Source organism: Corythoichthys intestinalis, chromosome 15, assembly GCF_030265065.1.
Source record: "Corythoichthys intestinalis isolate RoL2023-P3 chromosome 15, ASM3026506v1, whole genome shotgun sequence".
Lineage (NCBI taxonomy): Eukaryota > Metazoa > Chordata > Actinopteri > Syngnathiformes > Syngnathidae > Corythoichthys > Corythoichthys intestinalis.
In genome coordinates this window covers 13,652,941-13,672,910 of record NC_080409.1, presented here as the reverse complement: position 1 = coordinate 13,672,910, position 19,970 = coordinate 13,652,941, and the positions used below count along the sequence as shown (strand labels likewise).

At 38.9% G+C, this 19,970-nt stretch overlaps 1 protein-coding gene across 3 annotated transcripts in view; it reads right to left on the bottom strand.

Annotated features, from left to right (window-relative positions):
• Positions 1 to 828: 828 nt before the first annotated feature.
• baz1a (bromodomain adjacent to zinc finger domain, 1A) overlaps positions 829 to 19,970 on the bottom strand; it is a 45,798-nt gene continuing 26,656 nt past the window's right edge. The window contains exons 16-27 of one of the 3 annotated variants that reach the window (XM_057860265.1): positions 19,395 to 19,624; positions 19,108 to 19,328; positions 16,101 to 16,231; positions 14,824 to 15,004; positions 13,018 to 13,089; positions 9,549 to 9,631; positions 9,313 to 9,477; positions 9,069 to 9,238; positions 8,879 to 8,992; positions 5,092 to 5,365; positions 4,932 to 5,019; positions 829 to 2,157 (exon numbers count right to left, since the gene is read on the bottom strand). In XM_057860265.1, coding sequence (XP_057716248.1) covers positions 1,979 to 2,157; positions 4,932 to 5,019; positions 5,092 to 5,365; positions 8,879 to 8,992; positions 9,069 to 9,238; positions 9,313 to 9,477; positions 9,549 to 9,631; positions 13,018 to 13,089; positions 14,824 to 15,004; positions 16,101 to 16,231; positions 19,108 to 19,328; positions 19,395 to 19,624 — 1,908 coding nt within the window. In that variant the 3' untranslated portion in view covers positions 829 to 1,978. Of the gene's footprint in view, positions 2,158 to 4,931; positions 5,020 to 5,091; positions 5,366 to 8,878; positions 8,996 to 9,068; positions 9,239 to 9,312; positions 9,478 to 9,548; positions 9,632 to 13,017; positions 13,090 to 14,823; positions 15,005 to 16,100; positions 16,232 to 19,107; positions 19,329 to 19,394; positions 19,625 to 19,970 lie in introns of all 3 variants that reach the window. The other 2 variants (XM_057860264.1, XM_057860263.1) reach the window with 2 other exon arrangements.

The window sequence follows — 19,970 nt, the reverse complement described above, 5'->3', positions numbered from 1 at the left end:
TCCCTCCCAGTTTTTTGGCACCAATGTACCACGGAAAACTGGAGATATAATCCTTTTAACTTCATAATAGGAACCTATTCACTATTCAACATTTCATACTGGGAACTATTTTCTCCATTAGACAGCTGATGTTTCAGTTCTGTTGAAAGTACCATTGCTGAAAAAAAAAACAAAAAAAACATCGTGAGCAGTTACTTAACGTTACTCATTACTTGAGAATTTTTTTCACCACTTTTTTACTTGTACTTGAGGACATTTTTGGGATGACCACTTTTACTTGAGTAATATTATTTTAAAGTAATGCAACTCTTACTCGAGTACAAATTTTGGGTACTCTACCCACCTCTGATAATATACTCCAAAAAAAACTAAACTCCCTCATTTGAGTATGCCCAAACAGATACACTGTTGCGACAAGTTTAAAGCAGACTTTGAGATTGCTCCATTAAAGCTGGAATAATTCTCATTTGCATAGTTCGTCTTTTATTTCAAGTGTTACAATGTGTTGTTGACACTTGCTAGTTTGGAATAGGTTTATATTTAAATATACAGTACTGTGCAAAAGTTTTAGGCAGGACACCTGCCTAAAACCTTTGCACAGTACTCTATAATACATCTGCAATGTTTTTTCTTTTATTAATTCACAATGTTCTAACAAAACAGCCGGGCTGGCAGTTATACAGGCCGCAAAAGGTGCCCGCTTTTTTCCCCCACCCGAGAACGTGCCCCCTAAATTGTCTGTGCACGCTACTGCTCCCACTTCAAATAAATTGGACGTCTAGCGACGGCACTGGTTGCCAATGAGTCGATTTAGGATTTTTATATTTTTCCTTTCAATTTCCATTTATTTGAACATTTCTTTCTACAACTTGACATCTTAATACAAATTCAAATAAAAACTGAAATGCTGAAAATAACATTTGAAAGACGAAACCTAATCTTGATCTAAATACATGAATTTAAACTTCAACTTTTGTTTCTAGTTATTTCAACTAGTTTTTATTTTCAATACAAATTAAAATAAACAGACGTCGAAAAATTGAAATATGCCATTGCCATACGATACTAACAGCTGTTTGAAAATGACGCAAAATATATATATTTTTTAAAAACTTTATTTTCACAACATAGAGGCTAGAAAAAACGGCTGTGCTGGTGGCTGGTCTATCAGTCATAAATAAATAAGGAACACAAACATTTATTTGCAACCCAAAAACCCGCAGCAGTTCATGATGCACGATGAAGGCATCCTCTGTTGATTTTTTTCTGTGCATTTACAAAAAAAAAAAATAAATAAATAAAAAAAAAAAAAATTTTAAAAAAAAAAAGGTTTTTGTGTTTGTAAGGACTTTTTTCTATAGAGAATGTAGCTGCTAGCTTGTTTTTCACTTCTTCCCCCCAATAAAAAACCCCGCAAAAAAAAAAAAAAAGAAGAAACAGGAATGATTTTGGTAACGAGCTACAGTTGCACTGATACCAATTTTTTTTAGCTCCCGATACAGACTCCCGGCCAATGCTGAAACTGTACCGATAACACAGTTTTTGAAAAAAACTTCAAGTACATTTGCACAGATGTTCCCGTGCATGGGCACCCTTGCACTTCAGACTGGATGCCTAGCGTTGTCAATGACAATATTTTAGTACTTTAGTATTATAGAATTATAACTATTACAGAAAAAGAAAAAAATTCTTTTATAAGAATGGATCAGTACAGTATCATCAGTATCGGTAGCAAAAAAGGTATCTGTGCAACACTATAGGTAATTAGCTTTTTTTGTAGTTGTCCCTGAGAAACACTAAAGATGCGAATGCGTGTGTCAGTGCACAAAAAAAAAAAAAAAACAACAACAACAAAAATGATTCAACAGGAAGTGAAGCACCACAGGAAGTCGGCACCATGAACGAACATCAGCAGGTCAGTAGTTGCAAAACGTGGTGGCGCCGTCCCTTTTTGAATGCAGCGGGCGGATGGACCGCGTCAGCGGCGAGCTCGCTTGGCAGGCGGGGTGTCGGCGCCGTGGTCCGATAGGCCCAGTTTCTTCAGCTGGGTATGGAAAAACTGCTGCAGGCGCAGGCCGGCCTTGGCCTCATTGGTGTGTCGAGCATTGTACCGAAGACAGTTGGAGAACATCAGGTCCACGTCTGCGATGAAGTCGCCTGCCGGTTTGGAAAAAACACAAGTAACCGTCAGAAACAAAATAGCGTCTTGCAAGACATAAACCATTATTTTAACCAAAGTGCCTCAAAAGCAACAGGTGATCTGGAAATGCCCTAAATCAACAGGAAATGATTCAAAACGTAAAGGCAGTGAACGTGGAATGCCCTAAAATCATCAGAAAGTAACCTGAAATCAACAGAAAGTGACCCGAAATGCCCCTAAACCAACAGGAAGTGACCAATTAACAGGGACTGACTGTCGTAATATAAACAGCAGAAAGAAAGCGACGCTAGAATGCCTCAAAATGTACAGGTGTGACTCACAATTTATAGGAAGCGACCCAGATATGATCAAAAAATCAATAGGAAGTGAAGGGGAAATGGTACTTTTGCTGCCATGCTAATCCCTTCAAAATGACCAAGAAATGCACCAATAAATGCACAAAAAACAACAAGAAATGATTCAAAGTGTAGAGGGCGTAGGTTTGCATAGGGACAAAACACTACCAACTTTTCTGGATGCTCAAATTGTCCCCACAAACTTTTAAGCAACGTTATTTGTGTTATGTAATGATTTCAGTTATATAGGTCATTTAGATTGTCTTCCAAAATGTTTTAGTTGTTGTAATTGACCCCACCATTATTAAGAGAATTATTTTCATTATTGTTCAGACTTACATGTACCTCTTTTCACAAGCTAAATTTGCCCATTTTTTTTTTCACACATAAACGCACATTTGATTGGCTGATGATTTGACCCCCCCCCCCAAAAAAAACACACACATTAGATTTTAGTGTTATTAGATTTAAGATGTTTTTTTCATCTAGCAGAAGCCACTGTAAGAAATGTAAAAAGACGTCAATGTTGTGGAAGTGGGAAACACCACTTTTGCTACTGAAAGTCAGACCTGCATCAGAGTTAGTATTAGAGATGCCCCGATTGATCGGCATCACGTCATTTTCAAAGTATCGGAATCGGCAAAAAAATATCGGCCATGCCTTTTTTTTTTTATATATATTATTTAATTAAATCGTTTTCTAATTGTGTTTAACGTTACAGACATAATGTTACACTCGGAGTCTTTAGTTTAGGCTTGAGGTAGGGATATCAAACTTATCCCAATAACGGCGGTCATTTTTAAAACAATGTATCACGTTAAAATATTTAATGCAATAAATGCATGCGCTGCACGACCCACTCACGCATTGTCGCACTCAATCAGTAATGGCGCCGTTTTACCCATATAGAAAGGTAAAAGGCAGCGTAAAATGAGTAGAGTGAATTTTGGCAGCCTGTGGAGCCCTTTTTTAATTGGCTAAAGCCTTACAATCCCTCTCCCTATGATTAGAAATATCATCGGAAGCAATGTGGGGAAGCAAGGTAGCAATTGACCTTTTTCTTAACACCTTGTTATTTCCCAACGCAGAGAAGATATATCAATTGGTAGCACTACGCACAGTCATGGTTCCACTTCCCATCATGCATTTGGGCATGCCTACAGTATCATTTACTGAAAGCTGAACAAATACACTAGATGGCAATATTTAGTCACAATATACAAAGTCACAAGTCTTTCTATCCGTGGATCCCTCTCACAGAAAGAATGTTAATAATGTAAATGCCATCTTGAGGATTTGTCATAATAAACAAATACAGTACTTATGTACTTTATGTTGAATGTATATATTCGTCCGAGTTTTATTCATTTTTTTCTTAATGCATTGCCAAAATGTATATGATCGGGAAAAATTATCGGGAATGATTGGAATTGAATCGGGAGCAAAAAAAAGCAATCGGATCGGGAAATATCGGGATCGGCAGATACTCAAACTAAAACGATCGGAAGCAAAAAAACATGATCGGAACAACCCTAGTTAGTATAACCTTAAACTGTGTGAACTTGCTAACCTGCAAAACTCGAGTAGGAAGCTGCTTAGAGAGAAGTGTCCTCCTGTATGTGTTTTCTACTGTTAACGTTAAATTAACTGTGAGAAATGTAGTGACAGTTAACCCCATCTCCCCAATTTTACTTTTTATTTTATTTATGTGGTCTTATATGGCCCACTGGAGCTTTCATTTTTTGTTGCGTTTGGCTGTGCTTGTTGACAAAAGCTGTAGTGTTTTACCTGGAGGACGGCTCCATTTTTTTACAATTTTTGCTATTCCCTGACAAAAGAATTTTTTCAGTTATATTTATTTCTTTATTTAGACAGTGTGAGTGGTCTTAAGACAAATGTTTATTTTTTTAAATTCCTGCATTGTTAAGAGATTATTAATAAGGTAGTATTTATTTTGTATGTTAATATAAAGTAAGTGATGTTCAAATAACGCAATTTAAATTTGCTCATAAAATCCGGACATTTTTTTCTGGAAATTTTCAAAATGTTTCGTTAGTAGTTTTGAAAAACAAAGGTTTGAACTGAACGATGTAGGTTGAACCAATACACATAAAATTTAGTATACATTAATACAGATTTATTTTGCATTGATCATTATAAATGTCCTGTCCCCAGCAAAAAGTGTACATGCAGGTTATGCCATATCGTCCCTACCAATGTTGAGACCAAACCTACGCCCTTGCAGTGGACCTGGAATGCCCAAAATCATCAGAAACTAAAGTTATATGTAATGCTTTAAAAGCAACAGGAAGTGGCCAATGAACAGGAAGTGACCCAGAAATGCCCCGTAAATCAACAGGAAGAACAAATTAACCTTCATTCGCCCCCTTAGTTCAAATGGACTGGTTGTCTCACACTGTCAATGACATTCCTACCCGTGTTGAGGTACTGGCAGTTGTTGACTTTCTCTCTGATGGTGCTCAGCGCGATGGGTTTGGTGATGATGTCATAGTAGTCAGGCACCTGCACACAAGAGCACAACGTTAAGCGGCGCCGGTGACGCTAAAGCGCTAAGCGTTAGAAGACAGCGCCGACCTGCGTTCGGGTCACCAGCTTCATGAAGGGCCAGCTGTCGTCGTGGCGGACCAGCTCCACGATCAAGAGCTCTAACGCCGACAGCTCGTGGACACCTCGGTTCCTCCCTGACGAGCGACGGCTGCCCGAATCCAGGGTGGAGGGTAGGGAAGGGAGGACGTTAAGGACTCGGGACGTCTGTGGCGGCCTCTTTGAACTCGTAGAATTTTTGAGGCTCTCATTGTTTTTGGCGGTCTTGGACGATGGATGGGGATTGGTCTTCTTGCCTGACAACCTATAAGTGAGGTTGACAAAATGTAAAATCAAAAAAGTGGTGAGAAATGTGGTAAGTTAACAACAATAGACGTTCAATCTACTAAGTTTATTAGTTGTAGATGTCCAATCCATTTGAAACGGAAGGATTGCAGCGAACAAACGAACGCCCTACCCCCTCCCTCTTCAAATGAATAGGATGTCTCTCGCCCTCAGGGGCAAAAAGAGTTAAACTGAAATGAGCTAAGAAACGAATTTGTATGCATGATAGGTGTCAAATTGAAAGCGTCAAAAATGTCAAATGGAATATGTCGCAGAGGTGAAACTGAATACATGAAATTGATCATGTCAAAGTGAAATTGATAACCCACTTTAAACGGGCCACTCTCACTTTTATGACCGTCAGTGACATCTAATGCCAGGCAACGAGGTAATATTGAGCCAATTCAGGTCATTACCTGTTGATTTTCAGTCACTTCCTGTTGATTTTGGGGCATTTTAAAGGTCACTTCCTGTTCTGTAACCCAAAATCAACAGGGAATGAATAGGCAGTGCCTCAAACTCACCTCAAACATGAGCGTATCGATAACCTTTTAGGATGCAAAGTATCACAAGATATCACCATTTTGATATTTTGTTACACCCCTAATTGACAGTACCCCCCACCAATGACTTCAGTTGAAATGAAGTTACTTTTAAAAAATTTTAATACTAACTTACTGCATACTCATATCAATGTAGATTCATTCCTATTGACTTGGTCACACACTGCTTTTAACTTATTATCTGCCATTTACTGCGAAAGACGCCCAATCCATTTGAAGTGGAAGGGTTGGCAGCAATGGGTCTGACAAAATATCGAAATGGTGATATATCGTGATATTTTGTATCCCAAAAGGTTATCGATATGCTCCGCCAAGAATCAATATATCATTTTTAAGAGGTGTCAATGTTTTACAAAAAAATAAAAAAGGAAGCAACAAGTTGCCACCAAAATCTTCTACCAAAATAGTTTCTCCGTTAACTCTGGCTGCCATTGAAAGAGCAAGACGCTCAATCCATTTAGACTGGCAGAAGTGAATGATTATTTGTGAATTTGAAACCAGAGCATTCACAGCCAGCCTTTCCAATTTTTGGGGCGTTACTTGGTCACTTTTTGTTCATTTTAGGGCATATACAGGTCACTTCCTGTTGAGTTTCAGTCACTGCCTATTCATTGGGGAGATTCCCAAGTCAATTCCTGTTCTGTCACACAAAATCAACGGGAAGTGTGTCAGAAATGCCCCAATATCAACAGGAAGTGACCCGTAAATGCACCAATATCAACAGCAAATGACCTCAAATTAAACTCATTGGTAGCCATTAACCACCATAGACGTCCATTCCATTTGAAGTGGGAGGAACGGCAGTGAATGAACATTCGTTCACCCTCCCAGTTCAAATGGATCAGACGTCTACCAGTGATAAACTCAAGCAGAAGGATGAAAATAGCTGGTATTTCATGTTTATTAGTTGTTTTGTGGAACGATTTCCTGACACCTATTGATAATCGTTGCATCGCTAAATCGTGAGATCATCGTTATCGTGCACTTTGTATCACAAATCATATCGTATCGTGAGGTACCAGGAGGTTCCCACCCCTAATGGCAGCAGTGTTGGCAGCAGTGTTGTTAATCTTACTTTAAAAAAGTAATTTGTCAGTTAAATACTTCTCCCAAAAATTGCGTTAATAACTCAGTTACCTCAATGTAAGAGTCATCGGTTACTCGGCAAACTGATGTTACTTCTTTATGCTCTGCACGTTATTACATGATTCATTGTATAACGTCTTCCACATCCAATATGTTTATATCAACTGATTGAATTGAACAGTCTTCATGATCCATTCTATTACATCTTTCACATTAAATATGTTTATATTAACTGATTGAACGGTCTTTTTCATTCCAAAAAACACAGTAGGTCACACTTTTTAAAATTTCACCTATGCTATACAAACTTCCAAATGCTGTGAGAAAAAAAGCCTTTATGTTTTTCCTGTTGTACTGAACTCTCACCAGTTACCCCGGTACCGAGGTACGTACTGAACCGTGATGTGTGTACCATCACACCCCTAATATATAGATATTACCTAAGGCTGTCAAAATTATCGCGTTAACGCGCGGTAATTAATTTTTTTTAATGAATCACGTTAAAATATTTGACGCAATTAACGCACATGCCCCACTCAAACAGATTAAAATGACAACACAGTGCAATGTTACTTGTGTTTTTTGGAGTTTTGTCGCCCTCTGCTGGCACTTGGGTGCGACTGATTTTATGGGCTTAAGCACCCATGAGCATTGTGTAATTATTGACATCAACAATGGCGGGCTACTAGTTTATATTTTGATTGAAAATTTAACACATTTTATTAAAACGAAAACATTTAAAAGGGGTTTTAATATATAATTTCTATAACTTGTACTAACATTTATCTTTTAAGAACTACAAGTCTTTCTATTCATGGATCGCTTTAACAGAAAGTTAATAATGTTAATGCCATCTTGTTGATTTATTGTTATAATAAACAAATACAGTACTTATGTACCGTATGTTGAATGTATATATCCATCTTGTGTCTTATCTTTCCATTCCAACAATAATTTACTGAAAAATATGGCATATTTTATAGATGGTTTGAATTGTGATTAATTACGATTAATTAATTTTTAAGCTGTAGTTAACTCGATTAAAAATTTTAATCGTTTGACATCCCTAATTGATATATTTTTCAATATGCAGGTGAGGCTCTGAATTTTTTCCCTCTTCTATCTTTACTTGCTTTGATTTGGGGAAAAAAAAATCACAAGGTTAGCAAGGATAACACAAGAAAAGTTTAGGGCAAGTGACTTTTTTGTAATCTTCAAGGACAACGGCCACTTGGTGATGATAATGCATACTCAAAAAGAAAACAGTCCATTACTTTTAATTATTTGTAACCACCTAGAGGCCACGAACTATATGTGTAGAAAAAAAAAAAAAAAAAAGGTTGCGCTAGTTTCAGATGATGCTTGGCACGCTACATGCTAATGCTAGCGAGAACGCGAATGCTATGCTTATGCTCCGAGCCACCTAGCATCACGTTTACAACGGCGTCACAACCCCCTTCATTACTCACACTCACCGTTAGTAACGGCGTTATACTCTAACGCAGTAATTAACAACACTGGTTGGCAGCAAATTAAAAGCCTGTTCATTCGCTGCCAACACTCTCATGTCAAATGGCTTGGGAGCCTACTAATGACAAACTCATTTCAATTTACAGCAGAAGCATGAAAAGCCATTTCATCATCCCAACCAACATAGCCACAGTGGGGTCATGTAGGCAACGTTCCCATCAAAGTCAATGCATTGACATTCAAATTAAGCGTTAGGTTACTGATTTTTAAAAGATTTCATCAATGTCAAACCATCCATTACCTACTAAGTGGCCGCCATTGACGACAATAGTCGTCCAGTGGTACTGAAATCCACGCTCCTAAATGATACCTACTTGTTTGTGCTCTTCCCATTTGACACTGCAGCTTTCTTGGATGTGGACTGTTGGCTTTTAGACACGGTCTGATTACTCTTGCCTTTAGGGGGCGTCGCCTGACTTTTCTTGGAACTGCTGAAAGGTTTAAAAAAAAAAAAAAAACAACTGTTTCAGCAGCTCAACTTCTAATTCCGATTTTGCAACTTACCTTGCGACAACTAGTTCTTCCTCTTCCGACTCCTCTTCATCCTCGTCTTCCTTGGACTCTTCCTCATCGTCCTCGCGCTCATCTTCCATTGATAAACGCTGTCGAGAAGGAAGGCGTTTGGACTCTTTGGGCCGACAGTCGGGACAAAACCATTCGCCTTCCGGAATACTCTTAAGAAGGAGGGAAAAGAAGCAGTCAGGAGCACGCCCGGAAGTGAACTCGCCTCTGAATGGTTGCCAAGCACCTTGAGACGTGGCCTCAAACAGTGGGTGTGGTGTCCACGGTCACACAGGTCACAGAGCAGCATACTGTCGGCGTCGCCTTTGCGCCGGCACACGCGGCAACGGGCGTTCAGGACCGAGCGAGACCACAGAATGCTTCTCTCCAGGATGGATAAGTGAACGAAAACCTGTGGGCAAATATGAGTCGAGAATTTGAGCGGGCCGATCGGAAGGCGACGACAGCGGCGAGATGGCAGACCTGAGACAGGCTGGAAGACGACAGCAGAGATTCTCTCCAGCGCTCCAACACCGACTTTGACGTACGGCTGCTCTCACTGCCGTCTGAGAAAAACAGGCAAAAATACATGAATTCAAAATATTATTACAAAGTTGAAATTATTTGTTACAAACCAAACTGTAACAAACTCCAGATTTCACACATTTTAGTGGAGAAAATCACTACAATAGACCATGCCTAAGAAGTCCTCTGAAGCAAGCTGGTTCACAACGTCACTGAGTGCAGGGTTTTCTATACGTGTCAGCAAATCTCATTTAATGCTTTTTAGAGCCACTTTTAATTCTACTTTAAACTAATGATCAACCAATGTTCCCTCTAATTTTTCATATGTCTGAGCAGAAACACAAGCTCCCCGAGCACACTGAGGACCACTGTAAGCAACATCAGCTGTGGACGCTGTGGCCAAACACACCAATAATCAAGTCTGTTCAAAACCTTGGCTCATAGCAAGTTGCATGGCTTATTAAAAGAATGAAATTACTGCAGCAAGTTCATTAGTTTCCTTTTAAAATAATTGGTTTGGCCTACTTAAAATGAAAAAGACAAAAGCCTCATTGTTCATGAGATATGTACTTTGTTATATGTAAGAGGCCTGCTTTAACCATACAGTAGTCCTGCTTTGCCTGGGTAAGGTCTAGTTTTGGCATAGGTGAGTTAATAAATAAAACATAAATGAACAACCACAATGGGAGGGTATCAAACTCGCACATTAAAACTGTTCAGACAATAACAACACTCAAGATTTTTTTTCTCCATGTCTTAAGCAGCTATGCAGGATAGGTTATATAAAAAAAAGAAAAAAAAAGAAAAAAAAAAACCTCACTTAGTTTCACCGCTTGTTCTTCTATTTGCACATACAGCCATTCCATCTTAAGAGAACCAAATTTATTTTTTACTTTGGCTTGAGGAGTAGTATCGCTGCCATGATAAGAGACCCAAATGCTAACCCCTTAACTCCACTGCACTGTTGTTAGCTAGCTAACCTGCACAACACTGTCAATGCTATGATTGGCTGGATCGCGTAAGTAAACTGTACCGTATTATTGGCTAGACACCTGTTTCTTATTGAGTTACATTGCAAAATGCTACAGAAAACAATTTTGTTGGTCTAATTAACTAGATTATATCCATTCTAAAATTAGATATTAACAATGTAGGGCTTGTAAAAATTGGCAGCTGAATGTTGCTTCAGTAAATCAGCAAAGAGTCTGGCTCACGTTTCACTATTTTTCGCCACACCCACACAGGTCATACATTTCACAACCATATTCAATCGTGATGTAGTACTAGTAACTCTTCAATGGGAGCGTCGCCTTGCAGCATCGAACGAACCAACAGGAGTGTCATGCTGACACATCACTGCGGTGCAGACAGTAGTCCTAGTGGCGTTCCAATACGTTTTGGTTGGATTTTGTTTTGTGCGCTGCTTACATTTCCTTGTGCTCAGAGTATGTTGGAAGTAGTGCGCAGCTCAGAGGGAAAACTGTTGCCAACTATCCCTTGAAAAACAGAATCATCCCGTATTCAGAAACAAAAGTAAGCGTCACGTATTAATCTTACAAGGGATGCGCTTTGTCTCTTATTATCAAGAAGATTGAAAATATTGTTTTATTTGTAGAATGAACAAATACTGGCAAGGTGCTATTAAAGAATATGTAGGGGACCGGATTCCCTCGGCTCCTCTGCTTTTTGACCAATGAGCTGACGGAACAATGACAATACAAGCAGAAAACAGCATAAGAGTGTAGGAGTTAAGAGCTTTGATTGAAGTGCGAGTAAAAAGCATGTTCAAAATGATGATCATTTTTTTTCTTTATGCACTTTATTTTCACTAATTGTATTACATTTTTGTGTTCTGTCAATTTCATTTGTATTTTCAAATATTTGGAGTGATCATTTACGAAAATGTCATTGCTGAGAGGACTTTGACTTTCCCCAAAATAAATGCTGCCCCCGCTTGCAAATGAATTTTTTTGTAATATTTAAAGATAAAATTATACAAACTACATATTACAATGTAACATGACTTAATATAAAAATAACTCATTAATCAAACACTATTTGCCAGAAGTCATCTGAAATTGCACGTCAAATACAAATTGTTCCTTTACACACTTTATTTTGATAATCGCACCGGTTCTCCTGTTGTAAATTTGTGCCTGACTATGTCGGCGCAGAGTTGGAAATCGGGAGAAAAATCCACAGAAAGGCATTTCAACTTAATATAATTCTGATTTAAATCTGGGAAAAACAACCTTAATATGGACATTGAAGTAACGTTTTAAGTTCCTTATGGCGTGTCTACATCGCATCAGAGCATAACATTTGTTAATTGGCTGACGTCACTGGTTGTAATTTCAGGAGGGTCAGGTAAAAAAAAAAAAAAAATATTGTTGTGATGATGTAGACCGTTACATTCAGAAATATTTAATTAGCCTGAGGCAGGGTTGCTTTTGTCAACAATGACGAAAACAAAAATATTTCATCGATGAATAATTTTTTCATGGCGATGGCGAGCTAAAAACGTGGCTTAGGAGACTAGAACATAAGGAGACGAAGGTCAGATTTCGTCTAACGAGATGACGGACAAAAATGCGACAGTTTCTGCCATATGCTCACAATACTTGACATCTTCATATTGTACACGGAACACATCAGCTTGCATCGTGGCAGTGTTTGGGTTGCGTCACTCATGTGAGATGTGCTGCGCCGCTCCATCCTCACTGGAGTTTAGGATTTTTTTTTTTTTTTTAATTTTTGTTCTGTATGATCATCAGACACTAAATGTAATCCTACAGCTGTTTCATATGCTCCAAACGGCAAGCCGCAGTTGAATTTTACGGTGAATACTTCGTGTAACGTTTTAGCCCACATTTTATTGGTGACGCCGCTAATCATCAGCCCTATTGGTGGCATACGGTGCCTGGAACAATTCTCTAAATAACTAATGATTTATTGTAAGATAAAAAAGATGGGGATCAAGACATCTTCAAATTTCTCATATTTTATAGGAGCAAAATGTGAATTAAAGGGGTAAAATCTGTGCTTGCACTTGTGCCAACATTCTTTTTTCTCTACTCGCAACAAATTATTTTTAGACAAATGCGAGCAAAATGCTCGCACTGTTCAGCCCTAAAATTTGCAACAAGAGGTGCTACCGGTACATAAGGGTGATACCTTGGCTTAATATAACGTAACTCTTATAGGAAGCAAAACTGAGAAGTATAAACAACCATACCCAAACCCGTAAGGCTTCCATCATTTTTAATGGCTCGAACATTTAGTTTAAGGTTTTTTAAAGCCTGAATTTTGACAAAATCCATCTAAAGACTTTTAATGTTTAATTTAATATAATGACCCACAAACTCTGGAGTGAAACATTTGACATCTAGTTCTGTATATGTGATATCAAAGGTGCTGTCCAACATACCGTCGCTGGCCTGGTCTTCATCCTTTTTCTTGCTCTTTTTACTCTTGGCCTCTTTTTTAGACTCCTCCTCAACTGCACAGATCATTTACTTGAGGTCATCACATTAGCGTGAACATGGATTTACTCACTGCCTTTGACGGCGATGGATGTTCAATCCATTTTGACTGGGAGGGGCGAGTTCATTGGCGCCTCCCAGTCAAAATAGATTGGACGGTCTAGTGCCATCAGTGGTGCTGAAAGCATTGACAGCAAGTCCTCGCAGTTTAAATCAATTAGTTGTTTATTATTGAAAATGGCAGTCAACGAGTTAATTGTTCCAACTAAATTTGACAACAACATCCCCACATTTTTTACCATTGGTCCCATTCATTTCCAGTGGGAAAAATGACCAGATAAGTGGCCTAAAAAGTCCCAAATTCTACAGGAAGTGACCTACAGTGGGGAGAATAAGTATTTGATACACTGTCAATGGGAAAACCCACTGGCAGTGTATCAAATACTTGTCTCCCCACTGTATATGCAGGAAGTTACCTCTAAATACCCATAAATAAATGCAAAAAAACTAGGGCTGTCAAACAATTAAAATTTTTAATCGAGTTAATCACAGCTTAAAAATTAATTAATCGTAATTAATCGCAATTCAAACCATCTCTAAAATATGCCATATTTTTCTGTAAATTATTGTTGGAATGGAAAGATAAGACAAGACGGATATATACATACAACATACTGTACATAAGTACTGTATTTGTTTATTATAACGATAAATCCACAAATGGCACTATTAACATTCTTTCTGTTAAAGTGATCCACGGATAGAAAGACTTGTAGTTCTTAAAAGATAATGTTATAGTTACAAGTTATCGTAATTTTATATTAAAAACCCTCTTCATGTTTTGGTTTTAATATAATTTGTAAAATTTTCAATCAAAAGTAGAGTTAATATAATAATAGGAATAAAAATAACAATAATAAGAATAGAGTGACCAAAGTCTGAGTAAGTTTTGCGAGTATTTTGCATAGCTATTTTGATATGGAATGCCAGTTCATTTTGCATTGTTGTTTAACTGTGTGAGAACAGGGCCTCATTACTATAGACTGAAGTGCTTTTCTTTTTGTGAATATTATTTTTGTTTGAGAGATAGGAATATTATTTTTGTTGTGCTTTCACTAAATGATACTTATGTTGATGTGAAGGAGTTGCTGAAACTTATGCCAATAAACGGCGCGGTCCAAAGAACGTCTCTGTGTCCACTCGCCTTTATAACATTTATATCTCTGTACGTATCTTACCCAAAATACAACAAGAGACACATAATTGCCACTAAAAGAAAGAAAACTTACAGAAATATGTGTGGAGCACAAATAGCACATTGTAATCTGTTTAAGGCAATGTGTGAGCGGGTCATTCGGTGCATGCGTTAATTGCATCAAATATTTTAACGTGATTAATTAAAAAAATTAACGCCCATTAAGGCGATAATTTTGACAGCCCAAAAAAAAAAAAAAAAACCTGAATATTCTTTAAAAAATAATTTCAAATAAACATTTAAAACAAAAAACTGCATTACAAGGCAAAAAAAAAAAAAAAAAAAAAAAAAAAAAAAAAAAAAAAACCTAAACAAACAAACAAACAAAAAACCTCAAAACTGCAACGGAAAAAAATGGCAAAACCGCAAATAACTGCAAAAATAAAAAATAAAACTGAAGAAAAAACAGGGAAAAAAATAAACTCGAAAAAACATGGAACACTTTTAGTGTTTTAATGGCAGCCAACAAGTTAACCTCGCATTCAAAAAGTCCTACCTAGCGGAGATTTAAGGAAGCGTCTTTCGATTCCCTGCTCGATGTGGCCCAGCGCCCGAGCCAGACTTCTCACTGCTGCCATTGTGTCGCCAGAGTCGATCTCTGCGACTTCGCTTACAGCCAACAGGAGCCCGTAGTTTCCTGCCTCCATAGCAGCGCGCCACACCTGTCTGTCCGCCACCTGGAAAAGAGTGAAGCCATTGTGAGTCTGACATCATTACTGTGCAACTGATTTGGTAACATTATATCCAGAATAGTAATGTCCCAATCCAATCACGTGATCGGATATCACGCCATTTTTTAGAGGATGTGAATTGGGTGAAAAGGATTGGGTTTTTAATTAAAAATATACTAGTATATTTGTTTTTCTGCTTCATGATCGTACAACTCCTCACCCTCCCTCCTGCTGTTTTTCTTGTTCACCAGTGCAGCAGGTGTTTGGTACTTAAATTTAACGATGATTGACAGGTTTGTAGCTTTAATCTGATGAAAGAAAAGCATAGGTGCTCTACGATCTAAGGCACAAATGTGTTAATCATCGTTTAGTCAATCTTTGCTGTCGAGGCTGTTCTCGGCAGTGTGAGCGACAAAACGTGAGTCAATTTGTTCAGGGTGTACCCTGCCTTCTGCCTGTAGTGAGCTGTGATACGATCCAGCACCCCCGCGACCCTTTTGAGGAAGATGAATGAATGATTAAATGTTCTGGAGAGTGATTAAAAGTATGGCGTTAAAGGTGATTCTATGAAAAATGTGCGCGCGCCTACATTTTGTGCTGGTGCACCTTAAGAAAAAAAGTTAGGTGTACCAGTGCAACCAATGCAAAAAGTGTAGAGCCTCGGCAATATATATCACAATGTTATTTTTTCCAATATTATTCAGGCCTAATTCATATTTTTTCTTTACTAAAGGCTAAAAAAGAATAAAGAAGAAGAAGAAAAATAATCCAGAAATACAATGTCATTGCCAACAGATACAGAAATAGATATGTTTTACACTCCCGGAAAAAGCAGGAATGGAAATACTGTAAAAAGTACAGTACTGTAACATTGGAACCGACAATCAAGAGAAAGTGGCCCAAAAAATGCCTTAAAATCTACAAGAAATGATCCAAGATATACAGGAAACAACCCTGGAATACACCAAAAAATGCATAAGTGACCAATCAATAGGAAGCAACCCGTAAGTAAAACCCCAAAATTAACTATTGGCTGCGAATGGTCATCTTTCAGATCAATTGACGGTGGTGGACGTCAAATTTAGAGGGGAATTCCTGGTACCTTGAGTGTTCCTAGAGTTCCCTGGTGGATGCGATCCTCTATATCCAGCAAGAGGTCTCGCAGTCTGACCTCCATGACGGTCTTGGCCGTAGCAGTGCGTTCTGGGACAGATCGGGAGGACTCTGGATCATCTGAACACAAGCAATGAACGCGACAGATGAGACTAGTCATAATTTCTATTTTGCCAAAAACAGACACACCCCCCCCCAACTCAAAAATTCTGACATTTCAAAATTTCTAAATCCTATTTTGACAGAACTTTCCCATACATTTCCAATAGCACCAATACATTTTCATTCACTTTTGATTTTCAACTCAGATCTATAAAATCTCCATTTGTGGTCATTATTTTTGCTGAAAAAAACAACAAAATATTAACAGGATGCGAGTTAATATACAGTATAGGCCAAACGTTAGGACACACCTTCTTATTCATACGTTTTCTTGATTTTCGTGTCTATTTACATTGTAAACTCTCACTGAAGGTAATAAAACTACAATTGAACATGTGTGGTGTGAGAGAATTTTATTCATGCCTCAAAAAAAACCATTATACATTTCATATTTTGAATGCATTTGTTATGCTTGCATGAGAACTAGTGATGCTCGATAATGCATTTTTCAACCGATACCGATCACCGATAATTTCCTCCTCATTCCAACCGATAAATGATAATGTCAAGCCGATAATTCTATTAAAAGATTTATGTAAAATTTTAAAGTATACACAAAAGAAAATATTACTGTGCAAAAATATAATTTATTGCTCTTTTTTTCAACATAAAGTATGAACAAGTAGTCAATTCAAACATCTAAATGACAGATTGTCTGACATTGTGTAATGGTAAACCTTTGGCAACAATTACTTACAGAGTAAATACCTAAGTTGCACAAAAATGCGTTTAAAAGCCATTCCTAACATATATAACATTAATCCGCTGCAAAACACACCTCCTTAAAACTAGTCAGTTTTAAGTGTAAATCTATTGGCAATAAGTGAAATTATCTGAAATCGCTTCAAGTGTATCTCTCAGATTTCTTGGAAGAAAAATAGCTAGCTGAAAATAATCTTAACAGCCTTGTTTTAAGTAATACATTATTATACTTAATCCTAAAAAAAAAAAAAAAAAACTTGGAAGAAGGAAAGATTTTGAATAATATTTGTGGCTACATAATATTGATTTAAGAATTTGATTATCTACTGTAACTGTAATTAAGCAGAGAAATAAGTTAAATAATTTGAAAAGTGAATGCTAATGTTATATGCTTTGTTGCACACTGTGAAAATGATTACCTCTAAAGAGCGAGATGTCATGTACCCATTCTGCAGCATTTTGTTTACATTTGCGGCTTTCACGACATTTGCGTTACAGCAGCTAAACTGCTACACGGCAGTACTATTTGGACGGAGTTGGAGCTCGCATCCGCGTGCGTGTTGTTTTGTGCCTGAGTTTTATTAAGCCGAAAATAAAGGCATCGTTACAAAGTCATCTGACCGCTCGTCATTTCACATTCTGAATGCATTATTGACTTGCTGACTTCGTTTTCTCCATGTTTAAACTATCTTATAACCACTGTGCCGTCATGATAAGCTTGCTTACCGGACATCACTTTTTCATGAAGAATGGTGGTCGTATAAACTGCATTTCTTTTATCCAGGGCTTTGGTTCTCGGGTCATTAAGGTAAAAAAAAAAAAAAAACATGTCTCGTCTCGGCGGCAGCTACGTTCGTACCGGATAATCCGCCCGCCCCGGCCGGTTCGCCGCGGCGCATTCGGGTCCTGGCTCTGCTCGCACGCCGCGGGGGAACGCTCGAGAAACCGGGGTGTTCGCCAGAGGTCCCGAGGCCGGGGAACCGGGCTCGGCCCTCGCCATACGGCGGCCTGCCGGACTGGCCAGAGTGGCGGGCTCCGTCGGAAGACGGCTACTTGTAGTAGTAGTGCCGGTGTTTAGCCTTAGATGCGAATTTACCACCCGCCTTGGGCTGAATTCCCAAACAGCCCAACTCTGTATCGTCTCAAGCCCTGTAGTTTAACTTAGTGTTTACAATAGCTTTAGCATTCCTGCTAGCAGCAGCCTCGTATTTGTTCCAAAATTCTTTGTGATGCAGTTTTAAATGGCTGCTGGGTTAGTGGTTTTGAATGAGGACGCGTTCTTTCTGCCTCGTGGAACTTCTACGGTACATGTTTTGCAGATGGCGAGAGCGTCGTTTTTTTAGTAACAGCCGCCATAATACTACTTCTTGTCTTGTAACTCCGCCTCCTCAACCCCTCCTCCCTCAGGGGCTTCAGAGAGGGGAGGAGTTGAGGAGGCGGCGTGCTGAATTCTTCGGTTGCGCACATTTGGAGGCAAAATCAAGTATATAATTATCGGATTGCATTATCGGTTGAATTTTTTTATTATCTGGATTATCTGTGTGACGTCATAATTGCCATTATCGGCCGATAATTATCGGTGACCGATATTATCGTGTATCTTTATTGAGAACATTATAGCATAGACTATCATTATTACATTAATCTGTTGTAGTCTTTTTGATTGTGCCTCCTCATGGCCTTGACTGTATCACCATATGCCCAAATATGGACTGTTATGTTCCTGTTTTTCAAAACAGAAAAATACAGAAAAATACCAAGGCTTGTGAGATAAATGTCCAGCTTCTATTGTACAGCTTTGTACTTCTGAATTGATCTCAGCATCTGGCTGAGTCACATCATTTTGTACCCGTGATATATCATGTTTATAAAGTCTTCGAAGCAGGCAATCCTTGGCTGTTTGATTAATTATTCTCATTTTGTTATCTGTTGATACTTGTCTCGGAGTTCAAACTTGAGCTTCCCTGACATGTGGAATTATGTACTTAGAAAAAAAGGTAAATAATTAAAAACATGTGTAATATTCTTGTGTATTCAAAGTAGTCAGCCTCTGCTCTGATTACTTTTTTGGCACACACTATCACACACACTCCATACAATTACCCAAAACGAACTATTAGCAAAACGCTAACCTGTGCAGGTATACTTGCTGCACTGGCAGGCCTGCAGAACCTCCTGCAGACGTTCACGCTCCTGCAACAGTGCCTCTTTCAGGGCGCTCTCCCGATGTCCCCGCGGGTTCAGCGCATCCAGCAGCTGGTCCAACTCCTCCACCGAGCTGTAGAAGAACCACTGGTTCGGACGGTTGACCGGCGGGCCACTGGAGTACGGCAGGGCTGGGCTTGATCCCACGCTGCGGGGAGGAGAATGGGTCATTCTGGAGCCGGGAGTCGACGGCGCCGTGTCTTTTTTGACCCACCTTCCTTCCGCGGGCTCCTCCTGGACGTCCTCCATGTCGGCAGAGGTGTCCTGGACAGGTTTAGGGCGGGGCTGCAACATGTCCTCCGTCAGGCCGAAGCTGTCCTCTTCCACGAAAAGCGCTGAGGCCGACGGGAGGAGCCAGTAACGGCGATAGAGGCGGTCCCGGCCCAGCGGGTGAAGGCTGGTACACGCCGCAGCCTTCTGGATGCGCTCTAGTAGCTCACGGACCTGTGCGGGAGCGGCAAAGGAAAAAATGATTTTTTTTTCAAGGTTTTCATACTAATTGGGCCTAAGCGGTGATCGTTGATGGAAAAAATAATTGAGGTGGATTTGGGGGACGTAAGTGACAGATTTAATGTTTCAAAGATGGTGGAAATACAGCCTGACCACAGGATTCAGATGATTGGATGGGGGGCGTGAAAATAACAGATCGGAGAATGGGGGGATTGTGATAACTGAGATCGATAATAGAGGAATCAAATCATGAAAATAATTGAGATAGGAAGCTGGGGGTAACATATCATGAAAATAATTCAGAATGGAAGATGGAGTAAAATATCGTGAAAATAATTGC